Below are 24471 nucleotides of genomic sequence, written 5' to 3'. Positions count from 1 at the left end.
AGAAGCCAGCAGGCAAGTGTTATTTACATACACTTCTGGTGTACTTACAAACTTTCCAATCCATCGTTTTATGAGTACATAACCTATTTGTACTAGTGTAGAAGTTTGGTATCATTTCGGGCATTATTAGTGGGGTCATTTACGAGATACATCACTGGATCCTTTAGCCCCTGCGCTAAGCTATTCAGCTGATAACGCTACTCTTCGCTAACTCTCCCAATGTTAGACCCAGGTGAAAAAAGCTTCTGGGGGGGTGTTTGGCTCGAGGTCATGGTGCAAAGGACCCTAGGGTGAAATTACTCCGAACCATCACTTTAAACTAAAGCTATAGCATTGCCAACTTTACGTGCAACATCAAAATGTTGCTAATATGTTGTGTCAAGAATAATTCGGTAAATGCTTAATTCTGCTATATAACATTAAATATTTCTGACTAAATAAACAACAATCAAAGTTTGGGGGGAAAACAAAATTTTTTTTTACCATTAATTCATTATTAATTTAACCCTCAGAAACTCTGTGTGGGTGTGGTTTGATTAGATTTTAGTGCCAAAATGTCAATGTAAAAATACTCCATGCAAGTAACTCACTTACATTCAAAATCCTACTAAAAAGTAAGTAGTAAAAAAAAAATTGTGTGTTCATGTAAGACCCCATCGCTCATAGTAATAAGCTGATTGAGAAAATATGTTAAAGCGGGCCTTAAGTAAAATGTGAATGCAGGATAATTACTTGTAATAGGGTATTCTATGGACATGCGAGCATTTTGGCATGTCACAGTAGCACAGGTGTAAATATAAAATGAATGATGGCTGAATTCCATTTAGCTATGTCAGTTTCAGGATTCTGGTATTGGTACTTATTATTAGTAACACCTGCATTTTTTGTCTGCTCCTGAAAAGGCATATTGTGATATTATTACTTTTACTTAGGTAAAGAATCTGAAGAGTATCTGAAAACGTATTTAACCACAGACAGAATCATGCATTAACTGCTAATTCTATAGCTATTAGACCAGGAGCATTTCTTTTTTAGATGGTAATTGCCAAAAGGGCGTTTATTTTCTTTTTTTATTTTAATAAACCAACTTGCAGCACTGCTGTGTGACAAGCTGTAGGAATTATAATGTTCCCCAGTGACAGATGGCATGAGCACTGCATGAGCAGTAGAAGTACCAAATAGCTGTTAATGAAACACTAATGAAACTCTTCTAATGTTGTAAATGTGCTGTATACCTAAGTTATATTTGTGTGTGTGTGTGTGTGTGTGTGTGTGTGTGTGTGTGTGTGTGTGTGTGTGTGTGCGTGCATGCGTGCTTGCGTTATCATTGAAATATTGTAAACTAGAGAAACTGCTGTTGGATAGCTGGCCAAAAAATGCTGACGCCTGAGGTGTGTCTAAGTGTGTTAAATATCACGTGTCTGTGTGTTATTGTTATCAATAACACCTGTTTTGCGCTGCCTTAAAGCCTTCTGTGAGATACAGTATACAGACTGATCACTTACTACAGATTCACTTGAGAGGCAGAGAGCAACGAAAGGAACTCAAATAGTAAAAAAAATGTTAAAATGTAAATAACACCTGTGTTCATGTGTACTGTAATAAAGCTACTGTGACACCACAGAAATCATAGAAGAAGTCTAATTAGCACATCTCAGTCAGCTGTGTTCCCACCTGCAAGTAATGGTTGCCATGGCGATGGTGCTGTTGAGTGACTCCTGGGTCAGTCAGTTCATTTAAAGATATAATATGTAATATTTCCGCATTAAAATGTCTAAAAGCGACCATACCTATGTTATATATTTTGTTTGGTTGTGTACTTACATTATCCTAAATGTTTCCAGCAATGTTCAAACCCAGAGACATCTATAATTTTAATCATTGAAGCGGAGCGTGTCATTTAGTCGTTTGTCAATGGTGTCATATAATCTTTGACCCCTCTAGTTGCTCTAACAAAAAGAAGAACTTCCGGCAAAACATGGCACATGCCCGGAAACAATGCAGTTTACTTCGATGTTCTCCGATGACAATTGGCTCATGCTAATGCTTGGTGGCTAAACTGTACAGTAATGTTAAACTATAGCGTTAGCTAGCGCAACCCGGCCAACCCATCTGCCTTACTGCCCGCACCTCGTCAGGGTGAGAGCGGACAACAGGCCCAGGGACACAGCCATTGTTAGTCTCCCCAGCCAGCAACTACAGTCCCCCACCCCCCAATCTGTGTTATAGCGTCAACAATGTGGGAAGTAGAGCAAGCTAAAAAAGGTCCCTTCTTCTGGAATTTTAGGTCTCAGTTAACATGGCAATTAATAGTGGGATTCGTAATATCCAAACACTAAAAGTACTTCCGATCTGAACCACTTGAACATGAAAATGAAGAAAAAGGAAGTTATTACTTAGGAGCTGAAGTAGTTAGATGCCAAAACCACAGAAGAACATTGCTGTCAACAATCCCACAAATTCAATTAAAGTTATATGTGTATCCATTGCCTTAGCATAATCAACAACATATGTAGATTGAAATTTCACATTTAAAGACTAAAATCTAGTCAACTCATGAACAAATTGTTTACAGAGGTCAGAGTTTATTTCTTTCTCAGTTACAGTTGCCACTCTGTACTATGATTATCTATGTCAGCCCTTAGGTTACTCCCTGAACACAGAAAATGTATAAGAATTACAATTTCTGAATAATTATAAATTAAACAAGAGTACATTGTTCAATTTTAGGCATATTATTTCGGTGACTTCTTAATATTTATTCCACTAAATGATGTCCTTAAGACTTTACACCAATTTTGAAATTGGAAAAGTGAAAACTCTCGGACTATGGTGTAAATAAAGTGATGGGGAAAAAAGCCAACACAGATTTCAGTCTAAATTTTACTGACATCGCCCAAAAAATGACATGTCGCTTTGTTAAAGGAACATTAAACTTGTACTGCCACTTCATATCTCTGAGAAGCAGATTTATCCCTATTTATTTGTTTATTTACGTATAATTTCAACTATTGCTAAAGAATGGCTTTGCCTGATGGAAAATACCATTATTACCATCACCTCAGTGATAATGGAAGAGAGCTTTCTTAGTGTAAGCATTTCTATGTACATGTTAAAAGTCTTGTGATGAAATGAACAGTCTTAAAGCCTTTTGGCTTGTAATATTTAATCTGCCATTTTTCTTGTCAGACCTGAAAAAATGAAATAAATGCATTGAATGGCCATGATGTGTGTTGCTTATATATTGTCTATCTAGATATTTATCACTAATGACGTTTATCACTATGTGTTTGTAAGTGTTTTGCAAGAGCTTCTCTCTTCCCATAGATGCTTAAATTGATTCCAGAAAGTTGCTTTGTGAACCATGTCAAAGCAACTTTAAGGAATATATACTGAGAAGTGAGTCTGATATAACAGTTTAGCCCATATGCAACAGACAGATTTATTCCTTAACTATGTTGACTGTAATTTACTTAGCATCTGTCAACCAATTTAAAGAAAAATGTAGAACATTGTAGAACAAACTGCAAGACTGCAAGCTGTTTTTTATCCTGCCAAAGTTAAAAAAGGATTTATGCAGGAAATCTATATTCAGACTCAGAAATAGCCACCTCTACACAATTACAGAGTGGATATTTATTTAAATATTTTCATTTCTTCAGATATGAGGAAATAACAAGGTAAGCAGGTACCTGGCACTTTCATAAGCCCTAATGAAAGATAAGCTCATCCAGTGCATTTCGTAGGAACTGGCATGGTATTTTCTCTTATTTAAATTTATTTCAGTTCAAATAAGCAAGACATTTACATTCCTTTTAGGCCAGATAAAAATTTGTTAAATTGAGATTCTGTAGATATATTGATAACATGACACATGTATTGTATATTATCAAAGCAAACTTTGTGTTATTAAAATAGGGTGTGTTTTTGAAAAATGGCACCCTGAAAAGCAGCGTGAAGTGTAATAAATTGATTATTTTATTGTTAAGATCACTCATTTGGTGTTGATAAGCACAACAATATTGTCAGAAAAATACATTTCCCTTCACATTAAAGTGCCTCAGTGCTTACAGTATATTGAGTTAACTTGGTGTTTTCCAAGACACACTTAACATTATGACTCTGTATCTACTGACATACAACAACTTTTGCTTCCCCTCAGGTTGTACAGTATGGATGGCTGGCTCAGCATTTCGCAGTGACTGCAGCAAGTCATTTCCGCCCAGATGGTATGACTGTATTATTTTAGATGTTTAACTGTAGGAAGTGTGTAAGACTTGAAAAAAAAAATGCAGCATTGCTCGAAGACAGTTGCTCTATTTTCTTTTATAGTCAGCACAAAATCTGGTGCCTGATACTGATACGCTGGTAATTAAAACATTTAGAATGAACATCATTATCAACAGTGATTTTACATTCAACACTTTTTTCACACTGTACTATTAAATAACATAACAAAACGAAATAAAACAGGTAAAAAAATATCACAAGATCAGATCTACTGTAAAATTAGCATGGAATCACAATAATGTTAGTACAAATTATACCCCCTTAAAAGACAAAATATAGCCTTGGTATGAAACTAAATACTTTTTTTTATAAAAATAAAAGTTCATTTGGTTTGCTTTTGTTTCTACTAAAGTTCATATTTACATTCATTTAGTCCATCTGAACCAGGCTGAGCTGGACTGTTGGCACTAGAGCAGAGATGGTCAGATCAGAGAACAGTATAAGCAAGACTCTGACTCCTCATAACAACATGCAAGTCATCTATTTACCCACCGTACACACCCTCATTGAGCACAGATTGTGACATAGCTTGCATCACAAAACTAACACCTCACAGTTGGGTTTCTGAACCAGCCGTGCCCCCCATGATGCTTCTGGGTTTGTCAAGTCATGAAAATATATTTTAGTGAAGACTGACATCTACAGGCCAAATATAGAATTGCTGCTTATCTTGTGTCTCCTGATCTATGGACTGTAAATTTCTATAAACACTCAAGAAACCCCAGTTTTCATGACATTGACATTTTTACAGCAACAATAATGAATGTAAGAAGAAATGAGCTTGTCTCATATTCAAAACGGTCTGTTTCTCAAACACAAGCATTAGTTCTGCTTACCACAAGATGGGAGTGTTGCTCTCAACAATTAAATGCGTTGCAAGTACAGTATACTGTGTACAGTACAACAAATACTTTACATTTTCATTTTCATTCAATGTTCTTATATTTGAGATTAATAAAATGTCAGAAAAGTGTAAGTTCATATCATAACTTTAAGCTGGATAAAACTAGTTTAACGTTGGTTTCATTTGTAAAAGAGATCTTTAGTGGATATCTTTTTTATCAGAAGTACATAGAAAACAAGCAGGCCTACATTTTCCCCTGAACGACAATCTTTTCAGGAAATTAGTAGCAGCGACTTCCCAAGTAAGTACCATTTCAAAGTAGGTGACTGAGTGATGTACAGTAGCCTGTTGAAAGTGCTTGTTAACCAACAATGCACAGTTTAGTTTACAGAAGTTTCATGAAAGTGTATTTGACATGAAAGAAACTCAGAATGTGACAATTATCAAAGCCATATGCCAAGCAATATTAAATGGAGTGTAAATAACTAAATTATGTGAACAACAAGCAGGGTTAAGGTCAAAGAAATGAAATCATGGATTTCCGCATTCTCTTTCTTCTTACCTCTGACTCACTCTGACATTTTCCTCAAAGGGAGCAATAAGGTGACCTTTCCCCGTGGCACTCGATGCCACATCTCTAGTTTGTTGAAGTGGTCTGTCAGTATGACAGGTCAGATAAATCTCATCTGTTGCCTTAAGAAGCCTGGAGGAATACAAATGGGAGGTAATCAATCAGTCATAACTCCATTGTGTGTGTGTGTGTGTGTGTGTGTGTGTGTGTGTGTGTGTGTGTGTGTGTGTGTAAGTAAGTAAGTAAAGTTTATTTCTATAGCACATTTAAAAACAGCTTGCGCTGACCAAAGTGCTGTACATAGCGCATTAGCCACAGGGTAATACAAAAATAAAATACACTTACAAATCAGTGATTTAGGCTAAAACGACATCAAAAGACAAATACTTAATTACAAACACAGTGTGTGTGTGTGTGTGTGTGTGTGTGTGTGTGTGTGTGTGTGTGTGTGTGTGTGTGTGTGTGTGTGTGTGTGTGTGTGTGTGTGTAAGAAAAAAAAATAATTTTTTTTTTTTTAAAAAAAAATTTTTTTTATTTTTTCTTTTTTATTTTTTTTTAGGTGTGGGGTGTGGGGGGGGGTGTGTGTGGTGTGTGTGTGTGTGTGTGTGTGTGTGGTGGGGGAATACACGTGCTGAACAAGGTATAAATGAATTAATTATAAATTATTTAAATGACTAATTTATTTGGCTTTTTCCCCCTTGAATAAACATTGACATGCCACTCAAAGCATTCAGCAAAGCAAACTCAAACATTAGGCCTACTTTGTAATGTCCAGCACAAACCAGAGAGCATAGAATGTCTCCATGTAAATGGCACTGACAGAAAGTTTTTTTGTTCTTTACTGCAGAAATATCTTCTTAAACATAATAGCAAAACCTTCCTCCCTTCTCTGTCTCCCTCCCTCTCACCCTCCCTGACTGATCATCTGGGTTAGCATCCATCTTATTTGACCTTGAGTAGACCTAAAAGGCAGGGCTACTGCTTTGCTTCTTATTCTGATTGTACAACTCAAAGGTTGTTCATTATAACTCTTAAAAATCCTTTCATTACCATTATTTCTTAAACAAATATAGATATGATACACATCTATTTAGGACACATGGGCTATTTTATTACTAATTTGTTTTTTATGTTATTTTTGTCAAATTCATATAATATAAATTGTAAATTAGATGTTTATATTTGTGAGTGAAAGCGTGTTTTCATTAGACTAATCCAGAAAAACTCACATGGTTTTATTGTTGTTCCCTTGGTAACAAGCAAACCCTTGCCCTTAGCCTACTGGCATTCTTGTGGATCGTACCACTTTGTGGTCGTAGGGGGGTTCATCGGAGATATAAGTAATAGAATTACCTCTTTTTGCCAAAAACGTATTACGTTAAAATCAACGTAATGCATCTAAAACTGCGACATAACATGTCGTTTGTGGCTCTTTAATTTAAACGTTGTATATTCAATTATCGATCGCCTTTAGGATTCTCAGCGAATCCTGGAAACCCCCGTAATCAAATTAAACTGACGATCGTACAGTAAGCTGTCAAAAGCTTGTTGCTTAAATCTGTGCAGCGCTACAGTAAAGTAATGAAGCAACGAGGTCGAAATAACGAGCTATAATTCTACGAACAGAGCGATAATTAAATGATTTGTTAAACAGACATTTTGGGAGCACTTGCCATCTTGTTTTTGTTGACGTTAGTTCACTTGGACTGCAGTGTCGTCTGTCCTAGCTGGTGCGTGATTGCTGTTTCCTGAAGCGGTTCATCCTTGATAGTGAGGTAAGCAGGTGCACTTCTTAGCTAACGGTGTGGCTAACGTAGGCTAATAAACGTTAATGTTAATGTTCTTTATACCGTTAGCCCAATGACAGCGGTGTCTTTAGCTTGCTAGCTAAGTATTCGTGATTAACGTTAGCTAGCTAAAGTAGCCGAGGATGAGAATGCAAATCTAACTACGTAAACCATGCTAACGTTAGCTACCCCTCGAAGTACCAAACTACAAATAAGACGATAGTGTCAGTCAACGTTAACGTCAGTGACAGTCATTGTAACGTGGTATTGTAACGTTAGCCTATTTTCTGCTGCTTGCTAATTGAGAAACAACTGTATATAACGTTACAGTAACGTGGTATATGGGCGGGACATCCATATTCAGACCATCGAAATTCACATTTCCCCTTCCATGAAATATGGACAACAAACCTTCACAATCAGTTTAAAGTATTTTCTAACCGCTTTAAACAGAATTACAATCGCGCAAGATGCTTTTAGCTGTGTTTTAATCTGCCTCCAAGTTGTGCAATATCATGTGTGCATCTTCTCATTTTGAATTATCTGAATACGGCAGCATCTGTCAGCAATAAAGATTGACCTACTGTTCAAACTGGAAAAAATGTATCACCAAGAATAATGCCATTCATAAAATACAATGTAAGCAACAGGACTCTCTGCTTAATTTAGCAAATACCAAAAATAATGTTTAAATATCAGTACTAAAAAGTAGTGATGTGGCAGAGTTTTAAATGAACAGTTCTGGCTAAACAACACACCATCATGTCATGAACTCAATATATTTTACTGTAAAATATTCTCTATTATACACAGCAACAATTGTGGTCAATTTTGAGAGTTTATCTTGTCAATGTTGGGATTTATCATGCTCAATTTCACATGAAACTCTTTTTGAGTGAGAAGTTACATATCAGAAGTCAGTATGCATGGGAAATGAATGAATTATGTATGCATTTTTGCAAAATCTAGGCAGAAAATTTTGAATTAGGATTATTGAGTGGGTTTGAATATTTAATGTGCGTGAAGGTGCTTCACAAAAGTGTATTATGAAAAATTACCATATTTTGTGTGGTGGGTAAGTTACATTGCATGATGCTTTACATTTAACACTTGTTCTGTTGCACACATTTTAAAAGTGGAATGATGGTACAACAGTAAATATGATGGTGCAGGACTATCTATACACTTTATACAAAAGCTCTGATGTACTCTGGTATCAATATTGAACGCGGCTTATTAAGCAGTTGTAATTACACAATTGAAATGGCAGACGTCCAAATAATGCAATTGATTTAGGCCTATTACAGAAATTGTACTTTGTAAAGTATGTTCAGGACACTCATTGATGAGCTACATGTTTTATACATGGTCTAATTGGGACAAAATGTTTGTTCAGTGATAGTAGATATATCATTTATTGTGTTTCTACTGTAAGTGTTGAATTCAGTCATTTCTAAATAATACAATTTTATTCATAGATAAAGAATAAATGGTGCCAATAGTGTCTTGCTACAAGCTGTGCACAAACAGTGCATCAGCTCCTGGTTTTCTATTGGCCAATATCTGACTGGGAGGATCTTCCTGGGGGCTGGCAGGCAGGCAGGAAGGGGGGTGGCTGAAAATGCTTCAGCCAGAGTTGGACAGGCAATTTTTACTGTTGTGAAGAGAAAATCTTTGGTCACTGAATCCGTAGGACAAAGAGGGGGTTAAAAGCGGTTGTTGCCGTCATTATATTACCAAGTTACCTGCTCAAAAGTTGGTCTCTAACCAAGATTCTCGGTTTGGGACAGAAGTTCTTTAGTGCTACATAAAGTGAGAGAGGTAGGTTTCCATTTCTCTGTTTCCTGACTTGCGCCCAGGAATTTGCTGCAGTATGCTGTGGGATAGCATGCACTTATGCGGCTGTTATAGCAGAAGATCTGGGTTAACAACAGCAGAGTTTATTCTAAAGCTGTGCCTTTTGTGTCTTTGTACATTTGTAGACAATTTAACTTGTTCTCAGTGGAGAAACCTCTCAACTCTGGTAAATATTTATTCAGCTCTCAAGTTAACCACCTTTTCTGCCTGCTCAGCAACTTCCTGTGTGTTTTACCAGTTAATGGGCTGGTCTGGCTATACCGCCCTGTCTTTGACTCCCAACATGACGCGTGTTTAAGCTTTGTCTTGCTTTCCTTTTATTCTGTATGTGCTTTGGTGGGCCAGGAGTCAGCATATCTGGCGGTAGCAATTTGGCACCAAGTGCCCCACAGTATTAGCTAGTAGAGGGTAACCGTGTGGTGGAAAATAGGTTATAGTGAGCAGAGAGAGCATACAGAATATGTGTGATAGATGAAAATCTAGTATATGTGGAAGATGAAATCTAGTTTTAATTGGCAGTCTGTTGTAGTGTATACTGATCAACAAAATGTATTACAAATGTAGCATAACATCCATCTTATGGTTCTGTGGATTTAAGCTTTGGAAATGTTCATATAGGCTTGCCGTTATTGATTGATTGATTGATTACATGACACCACCCAGCTACATAGCCTGGGCCCAGACTAGCACAACTGGCTCTGTGTTTCTAACTTGCTTACGTTTTTTATTGAAGAGGCACGGCCTTGAGAAATAAATTGTGGAATGTGCAGACATAATATTGCATCAACAACAACCATCACAACATTTCTGAAGTTTGGAATGGTCCGTCGAAATAATGAGCATCTGTACATTGTATTATCAGTTAACTAGCTACCATTAGCAACATTAGGCTGGCAAAAGATACATCTAGATGTTCATCTTGAGATGTGTGTGTACTGTGCAGACACAGGGCAGAAAGAAAGCAACATGAGTGAGAGAGATCTACATGATGAGGAATTATTGTAGAGTAAACCACTAAATCACAAAAATAGTTAGTTGAAATGGTTCAGTTTACCAAGAGGGAAATTGTTATTGATCTAGTGATCTGTTTTTTTTTTGTTTTGTTTTGTACAGTACAAAAGCCCAAATAGTTTACAGTGTCATAAAAGAGACAAAAGCAGTGAATGCTCACATTTGAGAAGTTGGAACCAGAGAATGACTGGAGCTGTGTTTAAGAAATGACTCAAACGATTAGTCTCTGCTAAAGAACAGATTACTCTAGAGAATAAACAGTCTCTAGTAAATAGAAGAAAGTACATGAGATGCTATCAGTGTTTATGGTAGCTCTAAATGTGCCAATTGTAGAGTAATGGCACATAATTGTAATGCTTATTTGGATACAAATTCTGTAATATACGTGTTTTTGTCTTTCAGATCCCCAGCTTGAAGTTGGTCCGTCTACATTGCTGGTCTTTGCTTTTTTCAAGGCCAGACTCAATTAAGCACCCACACAGGATACCTCAGCTGCAAGTCCTCTGCTACCACTTTGCACAACGTCAGCACCTAAGCCATAATATAAGAGGACAGAGATAATGACCTGAGAATGAATGAGAATTAAATTCCCCTCACTTGTCTGATATTTATGGGCACCATCATTTGTGGAATATACTCTTGAATGTGTCACAGAAAAACATACATCTGCAGTTGTTTCTTTTTGATGGGTGATTTCTCAGTGATTGACCAGCCATCTGATCTTTCTGCTCCAGTTGATGGAGGACTCACCAAGTTGTTTTAAAAGAGGACTTTGCACATAGAGCCAACCTACAGCTTTTGGTGTATTAGGCACAATAAGATTAACTTAAAATAATTTATGATTATAACCTTTTGGACATGGCGTTGAACATGTCTTCAGTAAGAGACACAAAATGGCTAACTCTGGAAGTCTGTCGACAGTTTCAGCGAGGAAACTGTTCACGTAGTGATGAGGAATGCAAATTTGCTCATCCACCGAAGAGCTGCCAAGTTGACAATGGGAGAGTTGTTGCCTGCTTTGACTCCCTGAAGGTAAGAAATACTGAAATACTGCACACCCTCATATAACGGTATATGTTTCATGAAACATTTACTTGTTACCCGTGTCCCTGAGTTAATGGTTTCTCTATTGTATTGTATTATACCAAATCAAAAATACATTTTTACATTGTTATTTTTATTTATTTTTTACATATTTTTGCTCTTCTAAAAAGTTTTTGGGATTACTCAAAGTGCTCTTGGGGATGCAGGTTCCATCTCCTGTCCCATTAAATACAGTTAAACATGCAGGTCTACCAAGCTAACCAGTGATAACAACATGACATGAGCCGGGGTGTGAGTTTGGAAAAGCATTCCTGATATTATTCATAATTGTCTACACTGCAATATATATATATATATATATATATACACATACATACATACATACATACATACATACATACATACATACATACATACATACTGTATAGTATGGGATGAAAACAAACTCTTTTCTTTCTACTCCTATTTCCTCTTCCTCCCCTGTAAGTGTTAATAATAGAGGAAGGATATTATCCTTGATTACTACTGTCAGTTTAAAGTCTTAACCCCACCTAATGGTGAAATCCCCCCTCCCCACGCCCCTCCCCCCATATTAAACTGCCCCAACATCTGGTTGTATGTAGAAAGATGTCAAAACTATAGGTAATATGACACTTCCAAAAATAGAGCACCTCATCACTTATCTAATCTCGACTATAAAAATATTTCTGGCAGCCAGTTGGATTACAGCCCGTTAATTCTCCTGCCCTGAATGAGACACCAAGGCTGCCTTAATCCACTCTCACACATTCACTATCACCACACAATACAGCTTTGCCCCCAGGATTATTCTCATGTTGAGTCATCGTCTTATCTCCTTACTGTAGGCAGTTTATACACAGCTTGTCTGGACAGGGCCTTCTCTGTGCCCCAGGGGTCAAGGGCTTGGACCAAAGGCTTACACATAGTAGCTACCGTATTCCTTTTATCTTAAAACAACATTTATTGATTTGCATCAATTTTGCTGACAGACCATTAACATCAAAACATCACCAGTTGGAAATCTACATGTTCAACTTTATAATGAAAGATACTGTACATTGCGCTTAGGGCCAAACTAAATTGTGGACTTAATTTTGGTGCATTTTCATAAATAAACGGTAAACAATAGAACAATTGTACACAATAGAGATGTTAAATTCCTATTGGGACTAAGTGAGTAAATTTAAATAAATATCAAGCCTAGTTTTATTTTACAATTACAATATTTTATAAACCTAGAAATACAGTTTGTGTCAGCTAGCAGTTGTTGCAGTCATGTGATGATGTCGCAGCTCCTCTTCATGAATAGGCTTTTGTCTGAGGAGTCATCAAATGTCTGTTACTGACATGGCTTCTGGCATAATGTCAACTGGTACTAACTCAGTAGCTGGTACTCACCCTCAGCCTTTGTTTATGGATAAATTAAATAGAGCTAGCTTCCCAATTATGTTTTTTCTCTTACTTGTCCACTGATGGCATTTTATTGACATGTGATTTGTGACTCAAAAGAATAGATCAATTGCTTCTAACAGAGTTAACTATTACACAGAAGAATGTGCACATGCTTTGCTATTGTAACTAGTATCTCATGACATCCATTAATGCAGTTGAATGTCTTGTTGATACACAAACGAGCTGTTTCCTGTGGCTAGCTCCTCTCATACTGCTGAGAAGTGAGCATACCCATTCATCACTTAATGCAACTTCAGCTAGATACTGTCGAGACAGAGGAGCCTCAGCTTCCTCGTCGTCACCTCAGTTTAACCCTCCATAGCTGTGGCACATGATCCTCTATGCCACTGTGTTACGCAAGGCATACTTTCATTTCATACTTTCAAGCTGTTTCAACTGTAAACTAGAAAGTTGTATCACAATTAAACATTAGACATTAAAAGAATACTTTCCAATAATACTGCATTTTCTCAGAGCTATATCCAGACTAATGACACATTGATGACCATTAAACCTACATGGATCTTCACCACAAATAATATAAATCTCTTGGGAGAAATGCAAATTATGTGAAATTACTTCACTTGATTTGAATATGAAGGGCAGGGGAAGCTAACCTCTCATTAGGAAAATACAGATGCTTGATTGACAGAACTTGTATTGGTAGATTTATTTTAAAGTCCAAGAGGAGATGGTAATACTTAAGCTTAATAACCATACCAGACTGTTGAAATATAAAACAAATCACCATTTGATTCCCTTTGGACCACCGTGCTCCTTACAGCCCTGTCTATTACATTTATATTGGCACATCATCTACATCCAAAGCTAACATTCAATGCCAATGTGGGAAATGGTATTTCCTTCATGTAGCAAGGAAGTACAGTTGTGTAGATTGAGGTGATGGATAGTTGTGTAGAACACATCTGACTTTAATACTGGAGGACATTTGCATCTCATTTTAGACCAATAATTAAAGCCACTGTTTCAAAGAACAACTGTAAAATTTAATGATGAGGAACAATAACAATATTTATAGGAATATGCGATCTGTTTCTTTATGTCTTTTCTATTTTCTCTGAAAACAGGGCCGATGCTCGAGAGAAAACTGCAAGTATCTTCATCCACCTTCACACTTAAAAACCCAGTTGGAGATAAATGGGCGCAACAACCTCATCCAGCAAAAGACAGCAGCAGCTGTGCTTGCCCAACAGATGCAGCTCATGATGCCAGGACACAGCATGCAGCCTGTGGTAAGGTCCTCATTCAGTGGTTATTAAGGATGAACTTCTATGTGTTATGGTGCTTGTCTCACTTGTAATATGTAACATTTTCCCTCATAGCCAACATTTCATGTTACACAGGGACTGGGCTCAAATACTGGTCTTAGTTATGGTTCATACATGACACCTTTGAGCCATGGAATGAGCCTCATCCCAACGGACAACCTCTCCAGCACCCAGGTTCTTGTTTCTGGGAGCCCACCCGTCACAGTCCAGAGCTCCTCCTCTTCTTCTTCTTCTTCTTCTCCCTCACAGAAGCTGCAGCGTTCGGACAAACTAGAGGTATTCATGCATCACAAGGAGAGATTTAACATGAAAAAATACACTAGTTCTGTGGGTTGACATAATCTGGCTACATGCTAAAATGCTGAATTCTTGTCACTGTCTTTATAATTGCTCCTCTCAGGTGTGCCGCGAGTTTCAGCGGGGAAACTGTGCAAGAGGGGAGACAGATTGCCGCTTTGCTCACCCCAGTGACAGCCCAATGATTGACACCACAGATAACACTGTCACTGTTTGCATGGACTACATCAAGAGCCGCTGCTCCAGGGAGAAGTGCAAGTATTTTCACCCGCCTGCGCAATTGCAGGCCAAAATCAAATCCAGTCAACAGCAAGTCAATCACACAGCCGTCGCAGCCCAGGCTGCAGCCATGGTAAGAGAGAGTCTTATCCTTCTCACCAATGAAAAGTGTTTTAGTTTGCACAAAAACACATTATCCTGCCAGTAATATGGTGGTTTTTAGTGTAATTGTGTTTGCCATAACATCACTGAATGTGGAGCGCTATACATTTATATGCTATCATTTGTAGTGGCACATTTAATTTAGTGGCGTTAGTATATGCCCTTAAAATTTAACTGATGTCTAAGTGTTAAACAAAGCAGGAAAACAGCAATTAGATTCATTGTTAAACCTCCTTCAGTTAAAACTGTAAGCTAAAGGTCAGATTAGTGATTTCTATGATCAGGTGTTTTCAAAGTCTGACACTGAGCCCCCCTCAGACAAAATCAAGACAATGCGCACCACCCACCACCCCACTGCTTGTAAACCGGTACTACTAAGTACTACTCACCGTTAAAAGTATGCTGAATTAGCTATTAGTGGCTGTGTACCCATATACAGACAACGTTTACTGGATTACTTTATACTGAAGAAAACTTAAAAACGTGATGATTTTCAGACAATTTTCTTGAGTTATAATGAGCATTTTTTTTCTATGTTGTTATTGACCAAGTCATAACTCAGACAAGGAGTGCCATTTTTGTCTCAAATTGTGAGCAAAATCAGCAGGCCAAACTACAATAACTTATTTCCTGTTGTTTATAGAACACAGTATCTTTGCCTCACATCTCGCACTTAACACACACACCCTCCCCCCACCCCCTAACTCTCCCACGCACCTCTGGGGCGTCACACATCAGAGTTTGAAAACTTCTGTCTTAGACTTTGTAATTTAAATTAAAGGGATTTTTAGTCATAAATAGAAAATCTGCTCTTTGTCTGTTTCTTTTCTGTAATTAGTTTTTAATGCTGAAACACCACAGATATAAACAGACCTGTTATTACATCAGAAAACATTACAAAGAAGGATGAGATGAGATTAGATTCATGGTAGTTGTTGTCAAGGGTTAGTCCTTGTATTAGAATGCCTGTCAATCAAATTGAGAGCAATAGCAGGTTCCATCTTGCATTTGGATTTTTTTATAATGGAACTATGCTTTTTGCTGACATTTTAAGGCTTGTGCCTTTTAAACAGGCCCAATCAAAAGATGTATATTTTCTATGTTAGCACATGCACCAAACACCCCATAGACAGAACCGGTGCTAAATTGCAGTTAAATGAGAATTGGCATTTTATACAGTTTGATTATGTGCTATACAGTTTGAGTCATTGTAATGGCTAAGCTTTGTAATAACTGCCTGCATGGAAAAGTGCACAAAAGAGCAAAGTCATCTGTTATGTACTCTGGACCAACTTGACAATTAAGCTTCATAATTTCTGCCATTTCCTTTTCCAATTCTTGCATCTAAAAACGTTTCTTGGTTTAGTTTCAGTTTTAACATTAACTTACTTTAGTTAAGTTTATTTTAACATAATGCATGTTCCGGTCTTTCACTTGCCAAAGCCTATGCCACCTGGCTTCAGTATAATGTGCTTCCTTACCCTCCATAGACCATCTACGTCACTTTTCAGTTACATTATTTTTCATTGTTACTTACATTTACATAATATTTTTGTTTAATGAAATGTAGGTTGTATTTTAAGCTCACAGAAGCAATTATGTTTTGCTGTGTACAGTACAAGTAGAGGAGGCAACTGACATTCCACCAAAAGCGAGTGTGAATGTAGTAAATGGAGCTCCACATTCTGTGTTTTATGACATTGCATATATAGTTATTTCAGCTGTTTATTTGTTTATGTCATAAAACCAAGTTGTTTTTCATTTAACAATAAAATGTTCAGTGCTTGATGTGCATAGCATTGTTATCCCTTCCTAAGATCAGTGTGCATAGTACCACTGATTGCATCATGGTAGTGGTAGTGTTTTGATTACAATTAACAAACTCGGATCGAGTAATGTTATAGTGATCAATATACAGTGTAAAAAATACAAGATTGTGGCCTATCATTGTAAATCTTTGTTGCCAAAGCTATTGACTGACTACATGTTGACCTACTAATGATCGAGTCTTTAGTTAGTGTGTCCTTTTAATCAGTTATTTTGGTTACTGTGCATGCATATTGTGTTTTATGTGGTATACTACATTCAGATTATTTTGTTTTTGTTTTCCCCTTCTCACCTTTCCACAATGCTGTCCCCCATGACGCACCTCTGCTTGCTGTTACCTGTATGTTAAACGCTTGAATCCCATTGGCCCACTGCCATCATGTGCTCGCTGCCTGCTATTAAAAGACTCAGTCGACTGCCAAAGCAATGAAGCGATCCCTCGAGGCAACTGTAGACCTGGTATTTTCACCTTTTGCTTGGGTTGTTGCTATTAATTGTACTGTAACAACTTTTCATTTTTGTCATTGTGGTTTAAAGCTTCTTCAAGTCTCACATAGTCTTTGTGTACACAGTCATCATCAGTAGCTTTAAATGCTTAATCTGAAAGATGTTTGGTTATTCCATTCATATTTGAATCCTAAAACATGCTTGATTTTTCCACTATGTGAAAACAGTCACCTTTATTGTGTAGTCGTGTTTGCCGTTTTTCCATATTTTTGTAAACAAATACTAAATATTAAGTGTTTAAAGCGTAGCTGAATAGAGAGAAGAGAAAGTTTTGGTGTGTCATGTCTCCTCTTGTTTCCTTTTCAGGGCTATCCCTACAGTGTACCCCTACCAAAGAGACCAGCTTTTGAGAAGAGCAACTGGGCCAGCTCTCTCCTCAGCCCTAGTTTTTTGCACTACCAACAGGCTCTAGCCAACTCACAGCTGCAGCAGCCCGCTGCTGCATTTTATCCCACAGGTGAGCTTCTAAACGAGATGTGGATTTAAAGCTAAAGTGGGGAATTTCGTACACTTTTCCATTTCATGTGTGTCTGAATTGTTTTGTTTCTGGGGTTAGATACTGCTCATAAATATACACACTTTTGTTGTCATTTGACTTAAGAACTAAGATGTAGTATTTTACTTGACTTTAATCTACATATCTGTTAAATATTTACTGTCTAAAGACCAAAGGTCTTATTTGTGTATGCTTACTACACTAAAGATGTCTCATGTGGGCTCATGCCAGTATTGAATATTTCTCTCTCCATTTTATAATCGCACAGGTTCTTTCTTCTGCATGGCTCCCGCTAACAGCATTGGTAGGTCCCTTCCTTATTCTTTTATAAACTATGTGTCATATCAATGGAGAACCAAAGTGAAGCTTTCATCTGGCTTTTTTGTTATTCCAGCACAGGAAAGCAAACCGTTGAGTCTTGATCAATCAGGCCCCACATTAAAACCACATCATAAAATTATCAGAAAGGATAATTGTTTTTTTCTATACATGTTTGAGCTTTTCTTGTATATTTGTGTGTTTTTGTTTTGATACGTCTTGTAATATATAAATAATCCTTTCTCAAACATCAATTGAGTTAGTCAAACAGAATATACAAATGTAAGCAATTTGAGGGATTTTGTCTGTAGAAGTACCACACACCATAGATTAGGAAATTTGATCAGCATCCCTTAGAGTCACTTGTTTTTTATACTCTTAAATGTTTTACATTATTAAAACGCAAATATAAAAAAATGATTGATCATATCTGGTGGTACATGCCGCCTCTTTTGGGATGTCAAATTATGGACAGATTTCCTAATTGTATCTCTTATCAGCTCTCCTTTTATGTTCTCCCCTGCTGTCTCGCTTTGCTGTGTGATCACATGCCATCTGCTGGTCTAACCCAATGATGGCTTGCTGCTAATGTCATATTGTATTTGCCTGGCAAGAGATAGAAAAACATTGCTATGGTTACCATAATGCTCCACCTCCCTTTTCATTGCTTTCATGGTTCCCTTCCTGAAAAAGTCCCCATGATGTACAGTGCTACGCCTGCTACTGTCTCTGCAGCAACTACTCCCGCCACAAGTGTCCCCTACGCAGCAACAGCACCAGCCAATCAGGTTTGCTCCTTTTTAAAGCTTTCTGTCATAAATCCTTGAGCTCTGAATAAGTGCTTCATCTTTATATCAGGGGAGTTGCTTCATCAGCATAGCATTGCCCTGCTTGCGTTGCCTGTCATTAAGCTTTATCTACCTGTAGACCTTTAGTTGAACTAGGCCGCATCTCACCCCTTTCCCTGATGACAGACATCATTTATTTAGAGGTCTTCCATCTGCAAATAGTGGTGTTGCATATATTCTTTATTGCATGTTTTTTGCTTTGTTCCATGTCAGTGTCTATTTCACTACTCAATTTGCAGTTTAAAATGTTCTCTACAATAAAAGCTTAGGTACTTGCCATACTGGTTGTAATAATATGTTAAGAATTGCATTAATTCATCATCTGTGAAAATATGCTGTCCTAATTGGGGTTTCATTTTTATGTGAGAAACTGTAATGAGACATCTTTCAGGAGTAGAGATGTTAAGCTGTGTGAGTATGTGTAGCATGCTACAGATGATAGACAACAGCTACTGTAGTGTACACTGCAGAAACATTCGGGTAAAACTCACGCTTCAGAATTTCTGTTCCGGCTGTGCGAGTAGTAGACAATAATAGACTATTTTAATGGGCTTGGGTCACAGGGCATACTGAACCAATGTTGCATACCAACCGGATGTCCTGTACCGAAACGGTTTTGGACGAATACATGTACCGATACAGCCAAACTACTCACCTTATGCCTAAATCTCTCTCTGAATGACTTGCTCTGACCAGTGTCAAATCGCCAAAATAAAAACACTTTCACTTACGGTAGAGAATTCAAATTAAAACCCTTCATGAGAAGCAAAGGCAAATGTGTGTATTTACCATGGCAAAAATATATTATATTTAAGGATAAGCTCATAATACATCATACTATAGCATGACATAAGTATTGACTTCTTTAAAATGCCATGTTACCCCTTTATTTTGAAGCCAACTTTAATCAAATTCCAGTTGAAGGCTTTCATTTCTGGCAACTTGTCGCCATTTCCTCAAGACTCAGGTTGCCCCGCTGTGTGCACTTTGTTAACCGTCTTCCTTTCTTAGTTCAGACATTTGTTCCACATGTGTAGTGTCATATGCACAAATATAAAACGTCTTTACAAATGCATGTGCAGCTGAGCGTTACACAACACTTTAGATTGCAGTGAAGTTACACAATGGGCAGAGTTCTGGGGAAATGTGTATACAATTACGTTTAATATACTTATACTTTAATATACATATTCAATTTGATGTAACGGTACAGCTATGAAAACTGTCATAAGTTGTGGCAAGTTTTTTATTTTATTTTTATAAAGTTAAAGACCTGAGGGGAAATTACAACCAATATCAAGATTTTAAGGGGTTTCATTTCATTGTACCAATTGTAGATCCATCACAATGATCATTCTTGATGAGCACTTTTGTCATGTAACAAAAACACATTTGGACCAAGTATATTTTTTATTGTCTGCAACCACTAAGTGACTGTGTCTTGCCCCTGAAACAGATCATCCTCAAGTAACCACCAGTAACAGAAGTCAGTGCCGTGTTGCTGCTGTTAAAGACGCAAAACAGCTGCTCTGTAAATATTCTGTTAACACCACACACTATCTACAACAATCTCCATGCTGATAACATCACTGAAGAAAAGGTTGTAGACGTTACTCTGATCTCTCATAATAAATTACATAGCTCAGTTACTAGGATTATACTGTGTTAGATAAGTGTCACAGAAGATTATTTTATGCACGCACCTTTGCACCTGCATTAACATGCATCCTCAGTAGTGTGCATAATATCCTGGTTTCTATTTCCTAATCCAATTCTGACAAAGGTCAGAGGTGCATTTAGCCTCTTAATCAGCTGAAATGCAGTGCGTCTCCAGTTCACATATAGGAGGCTCAAAAGGAAAAGAATTAAGTTTTCTGAACAAATCCAACCAGGAAGCACACAGGAAAAACAGGCAGTGCAGGTACAGTAGTAACACCTAATATTAACTGATATTGAAACACGCTGAAATGTTGTTCACTGACCATTTAAAATGATGTAAATAGTACAAGAGGAAGGGATGAGCATGATAGATCTAATCTGAAAACAATACATGTTAAGACCAGGTGTAAAGGGGTCCTATATTGTTTAAATTGTATCCTCAACATATTGAGCAACAAATTATTTTTCCTTTCTTGAATGTGTTATGTAAACTGAAATGATTTTCACATTGATTGTTTTATCTAGTGCCAGCTTTAATTATTTCAAACAAACTAGTAAAACACACTTATTTTAACTTTGAACTTTGAATTTTACATTGTAAAAATTACGAAAGTTTCCTTTAAATGTTCTGAGGGTAGACCATCTATATTGTATAACCTGTCATCCCCAGAGAACAGGATCAGTGCTCCACCTCCTGGTGTGCCTTTGCATTGCATATACAGAATGTTTGCTGCAGATACTTTTTATTTAAGGCAGTGAAGCAACAATGATTCAAACATTTAGGTTTTACCCTCTGTATTATAAATTAAAAAAGAAATCCCAAATATTTGGGTTATCGGTCACAGTGATGGTCGATTTGCTGATGTATCTGGAAGTGGTTTTCACTGGAGCCAGTTTCACAAAGATATACTTTGACTATGGCTTAGGTCAAACCAATCAGTCAGTTTTCAGATGTCTGAATTAATATGCTGCACAGAGATGTCTAGTTCTTAAGTATCTTAAGTAGGACTGATGGCTGACCACATAACCACCGCAGTCCGCTCAGCAGAACATGTTTTGATCCAAAAGTTAGAAGGACATTGTACTGGGAAGATTTCCCTCTCATTTCTCGCTCCGCCATATTGTTAGAAACCGACAAATTATGAGTCATGTTTTCCTCCTTTTTGTAGATTGGTGACACTGGTCAGCAGGTGTCACTCACTGTTACCATGGAAACACTGGTCAACAGGTGTCTTAACATAACTCTATCTTTATTTCTGTGAGACTATCTAACTTGCATCAAAGAAATCGAAGTGCAAAATCCGAACGGGCCTTACATTACAGACCAGTCTAAAATATCTTTGTGAAACCAGCTCCTGGTTCAACATGAACATTTAGCAAACCATGTTTTTAACAAGAGCCTCCACAGCCATTGAATCAGTAAAGGGTGTTAGAATTACTACCACTCAAATTCAAACTAAAGTCCCTGTAATCCCATCAGGGATAAATTGAGTAGTGTGTGAACTGTCAGTCTTAATGTTACAGTCTGTTGTCAGTACTGTATTATTTGAATGTTACAAGTGCCTGAAGAATTGTGCAGATGAGGATATCCCTGCATATTTAAAAGGCTTTGTGTGAAAAATCACTTGATTAAATCTACTTTGCTTAAGTCACATTTAGAGAGAAATGTTTTGCAATGCTACGTCAGTGCATTAAGTCTTTCAATTCATTTTCACAGAGGAAATTTGTATGTGTGTACTACTTATAAGAGTTGATATCAAACTTAAATTCATTTGTTTCAATTTTAAGATGATTAATGTATGGCAATTGTTTCCAAATTAGTTTCATGCACAGTACAATACTTTTAAGGAGGTAGATGTTTGGTGAAGTTTAGTTGTGTATGCTTGATACCACATTATGCAATTACCCGTCTTTGTTTGAAACTGACAGCAGACAGAGTGGGTATTGTGTCTGGTTAAGTGAAAAACAAAACCGTTTTCACTCATATACCTAACATTCTCTTGAATACTTTTCATGTAAGTTTTTAGTTCCCTGTTTTGTAAGCAGCTTGTGCAAATATCAACCTTTCCTTTTAATGTTTCTGATGTCTTTTCAAATGACTGATATAAGTTTTTGTTTTTTTATGAAAATGTGTGTGTACAATTTTGTGTGATTAACTCTGACAATCCACCAAGAGATATTTCATTTGTTCACTTTTTATTTTTATTTTTTCTTCATTTTTTATGAAAAGTTTGACACATTATTGGTTGGAATATAAGGAGTATACTTAGAGTATACTACTGCATATTTTACTAGTTTAACATTAGAAAAGAAGGCTTTTAAAATGTATTCTCTTCTATTTTATGATGAATGTAATTTATTAAACTGACTTTAGCTCTGCTGGAGGTTCCTCAAAGGGCCTTGATCTGTTGTATTAGCCTATGATAAGCCGTCTTGTGTCAAGGGTTTAAATGTTGGAGCAAAAACAAAGCTTAAAACATTTCATCCCTGTCACTGCCTTGTCACCTGTGAGGGACAACAAACCTTTGTATGAGCAAGGCAATAGAATTGCTTTTAATGTACAAAAGTTCATTGTACAGGCCACATTTTATGAAAAGTAACTTTCATAATAGTGTAATAATAGTTTGTCATTTAATTGTTTGGATGTGTTGCTGAGGCAATCTGAAGTTGCAGTGATTAAAAACTGTATTTTTGTAGGGGATGCTTTGGTTTTTCCTCCTCACAATAACACATTAGATTGTACTGTCATATATTTGACTTTATTATGCCATGGTGAAACACTGTAAGTGATCCAGTGCATGAGAATATATTTTGAAATGTGAATTTTGTGTTTTATATGGTTTTCACTGCATGTTAACATCTTGCAGCAAACATAATCCACTCTCAGATAATCTGCAGTCAGGGGGTCAGCAGTTGATGCTTCAGCGGCTGTTTGAACCTTCATTTTCTTTTCATAATATGTTTGCTTTTCAAGTTTAGGTTGTTATTAGATATATGACATGTGTTCCCTTATTTATTTTACCTGCAAATAAAAAGGCATATAGCCAAATGTATGTTTTACACCTTTTGGCAAAAAGCTTGAATGTCATGGATACACCCCCACATGGAGGTTGTTTGAGATTTGGGTCACCCAGTCAAAAAGATGTGGACAGTAAGAATGTTTGGTCTGACTGACTAAAGCACTTTCTCAACCGTCAGACTGAGAGGACATGCTTTTTGTAAACTTTGCCTTATCTTTAATCTATTCCTAAGTTTGTATTTGTTCAGTAACTAAGAATTTCATTTTGTCTAATAAATAAAAAGCATTTCACTGAATTTTTTTCGTTGAAATTATTGCTACATGAGTTTTGAGTTTGAAGCCAAAATGACCGTTTGTAAAATAAACCCAAACACCATTCTGATAGGACTGGCTAAATTGGTTGTTAAATTAAATCACCGATCGAAATATTCGAATGCCATTTGATTCCATCCTGGCCTGAATATAAACTGTTCCTCCTTTCTTTTTAAACTTACTTGTGAACATTATTTTATTTGTGCATAATTAAACATTTCATGTGGATAGTTTTGTTCCTGTAAATTCAAAATTGTGTAAAATCTAATATTGCAAATAAATAAATGTCAATTAAATGTGCTGTGAGCTCTGTTTGATTTTGCATTGTACATTTATTTTTGCATAATTTTAATGCCAGTCATATAAAGACCCTAAAATTAAAGGTTTGCAAGTTTTGTTGATTCAGGTTTTTAGTGGATAGGCAATTAAAATGTATTAATTGCTAGTAGAGAAACCCATAAATAGAAAATCAGCAATATGTTTCTAAGACTTGTTCCATAAATTGGAAGTTTTATGTATTTGCCAGTGATTGAATTTTGGGCAAGGCATCTTAATGTATATAGCACATTTTAAACACAGTCCATTCAAAGTGCTATAAAAAAACAGAATAAAAGAAATTAGGATCAACTAAAATTAGATTT

The 24471-nt window shown here is 36.7% G+C and overlaps 1 protein-coding gene across 5 annotated transcripts; it reads left to right on the top strand.

The window, feature by feature from the left end:
- The first annotated feature begins 7230 nt into the window (after positions 1 to 7230).
- Positions 7231 to 23814, top strand: LOC120569776 (muscleblind-like protein 2a). 5 transcript variants are annotated; one of them, XM_039817844.1, is made up of 10 exons: positions 7232 to 7480; positions 10763 to 11392; positions 13966 to 14130; positions 14221 to 14442; positions 14567 to 14815; positions 17077 to 17130; positions 17485 to 17635; positions 17943 to 17978; positions 18686 to 18780; positions 20297 to 23814. In XM_039817844.1, the coding sequence occupies exons 2-10, from the start codon at positions 11219 to 11221 to the stop codon at positions 20309 to 20311; spliced, it is 1161 nt and encodes a 386-aa protein (XP_039673778.1). In that variant the 5' UTR covers positions 7232 to 7480; positions 10763 to 11218; the 3' UTR covers positions 20312 to 23814. The 5 variants fall into 5 exon arrangements, with proteins under 5 accessions (XP_039673777.1, XP_039673778.1, XP_039673779.1 ...); XM_039817843.1 differs by lacking the exon at positions 18686 to 18780 and having other exon boundaries at positions 7231 to 7480; XM_039817845.1 differs by lacking the exon at positions 18686 to 18780 and having other exon boundaries at positions 14242 to 14442.
- Positions 23815 to 24471: the final 657 nt, after the last annotated feature.

The sequence above is a fragment of the Perca fluviatilis genome, chromosome 12 (genome assembly GCF_010015445.1).
Source record: "Perca fluviatilis chromosome 12, GENO_Pfluv_1.0, whole genome shotgun sequence".
In the NCBI taxonomy this organism is placed as follows: Eukaryota; Metazoa; Chordata; class Actinopteri; order Perciformes; family Percidae; genus Perca; species Perca fluviatilis.
This window is presented reverse-complemented; position numbering and strand designations above follow the sequence as displayed.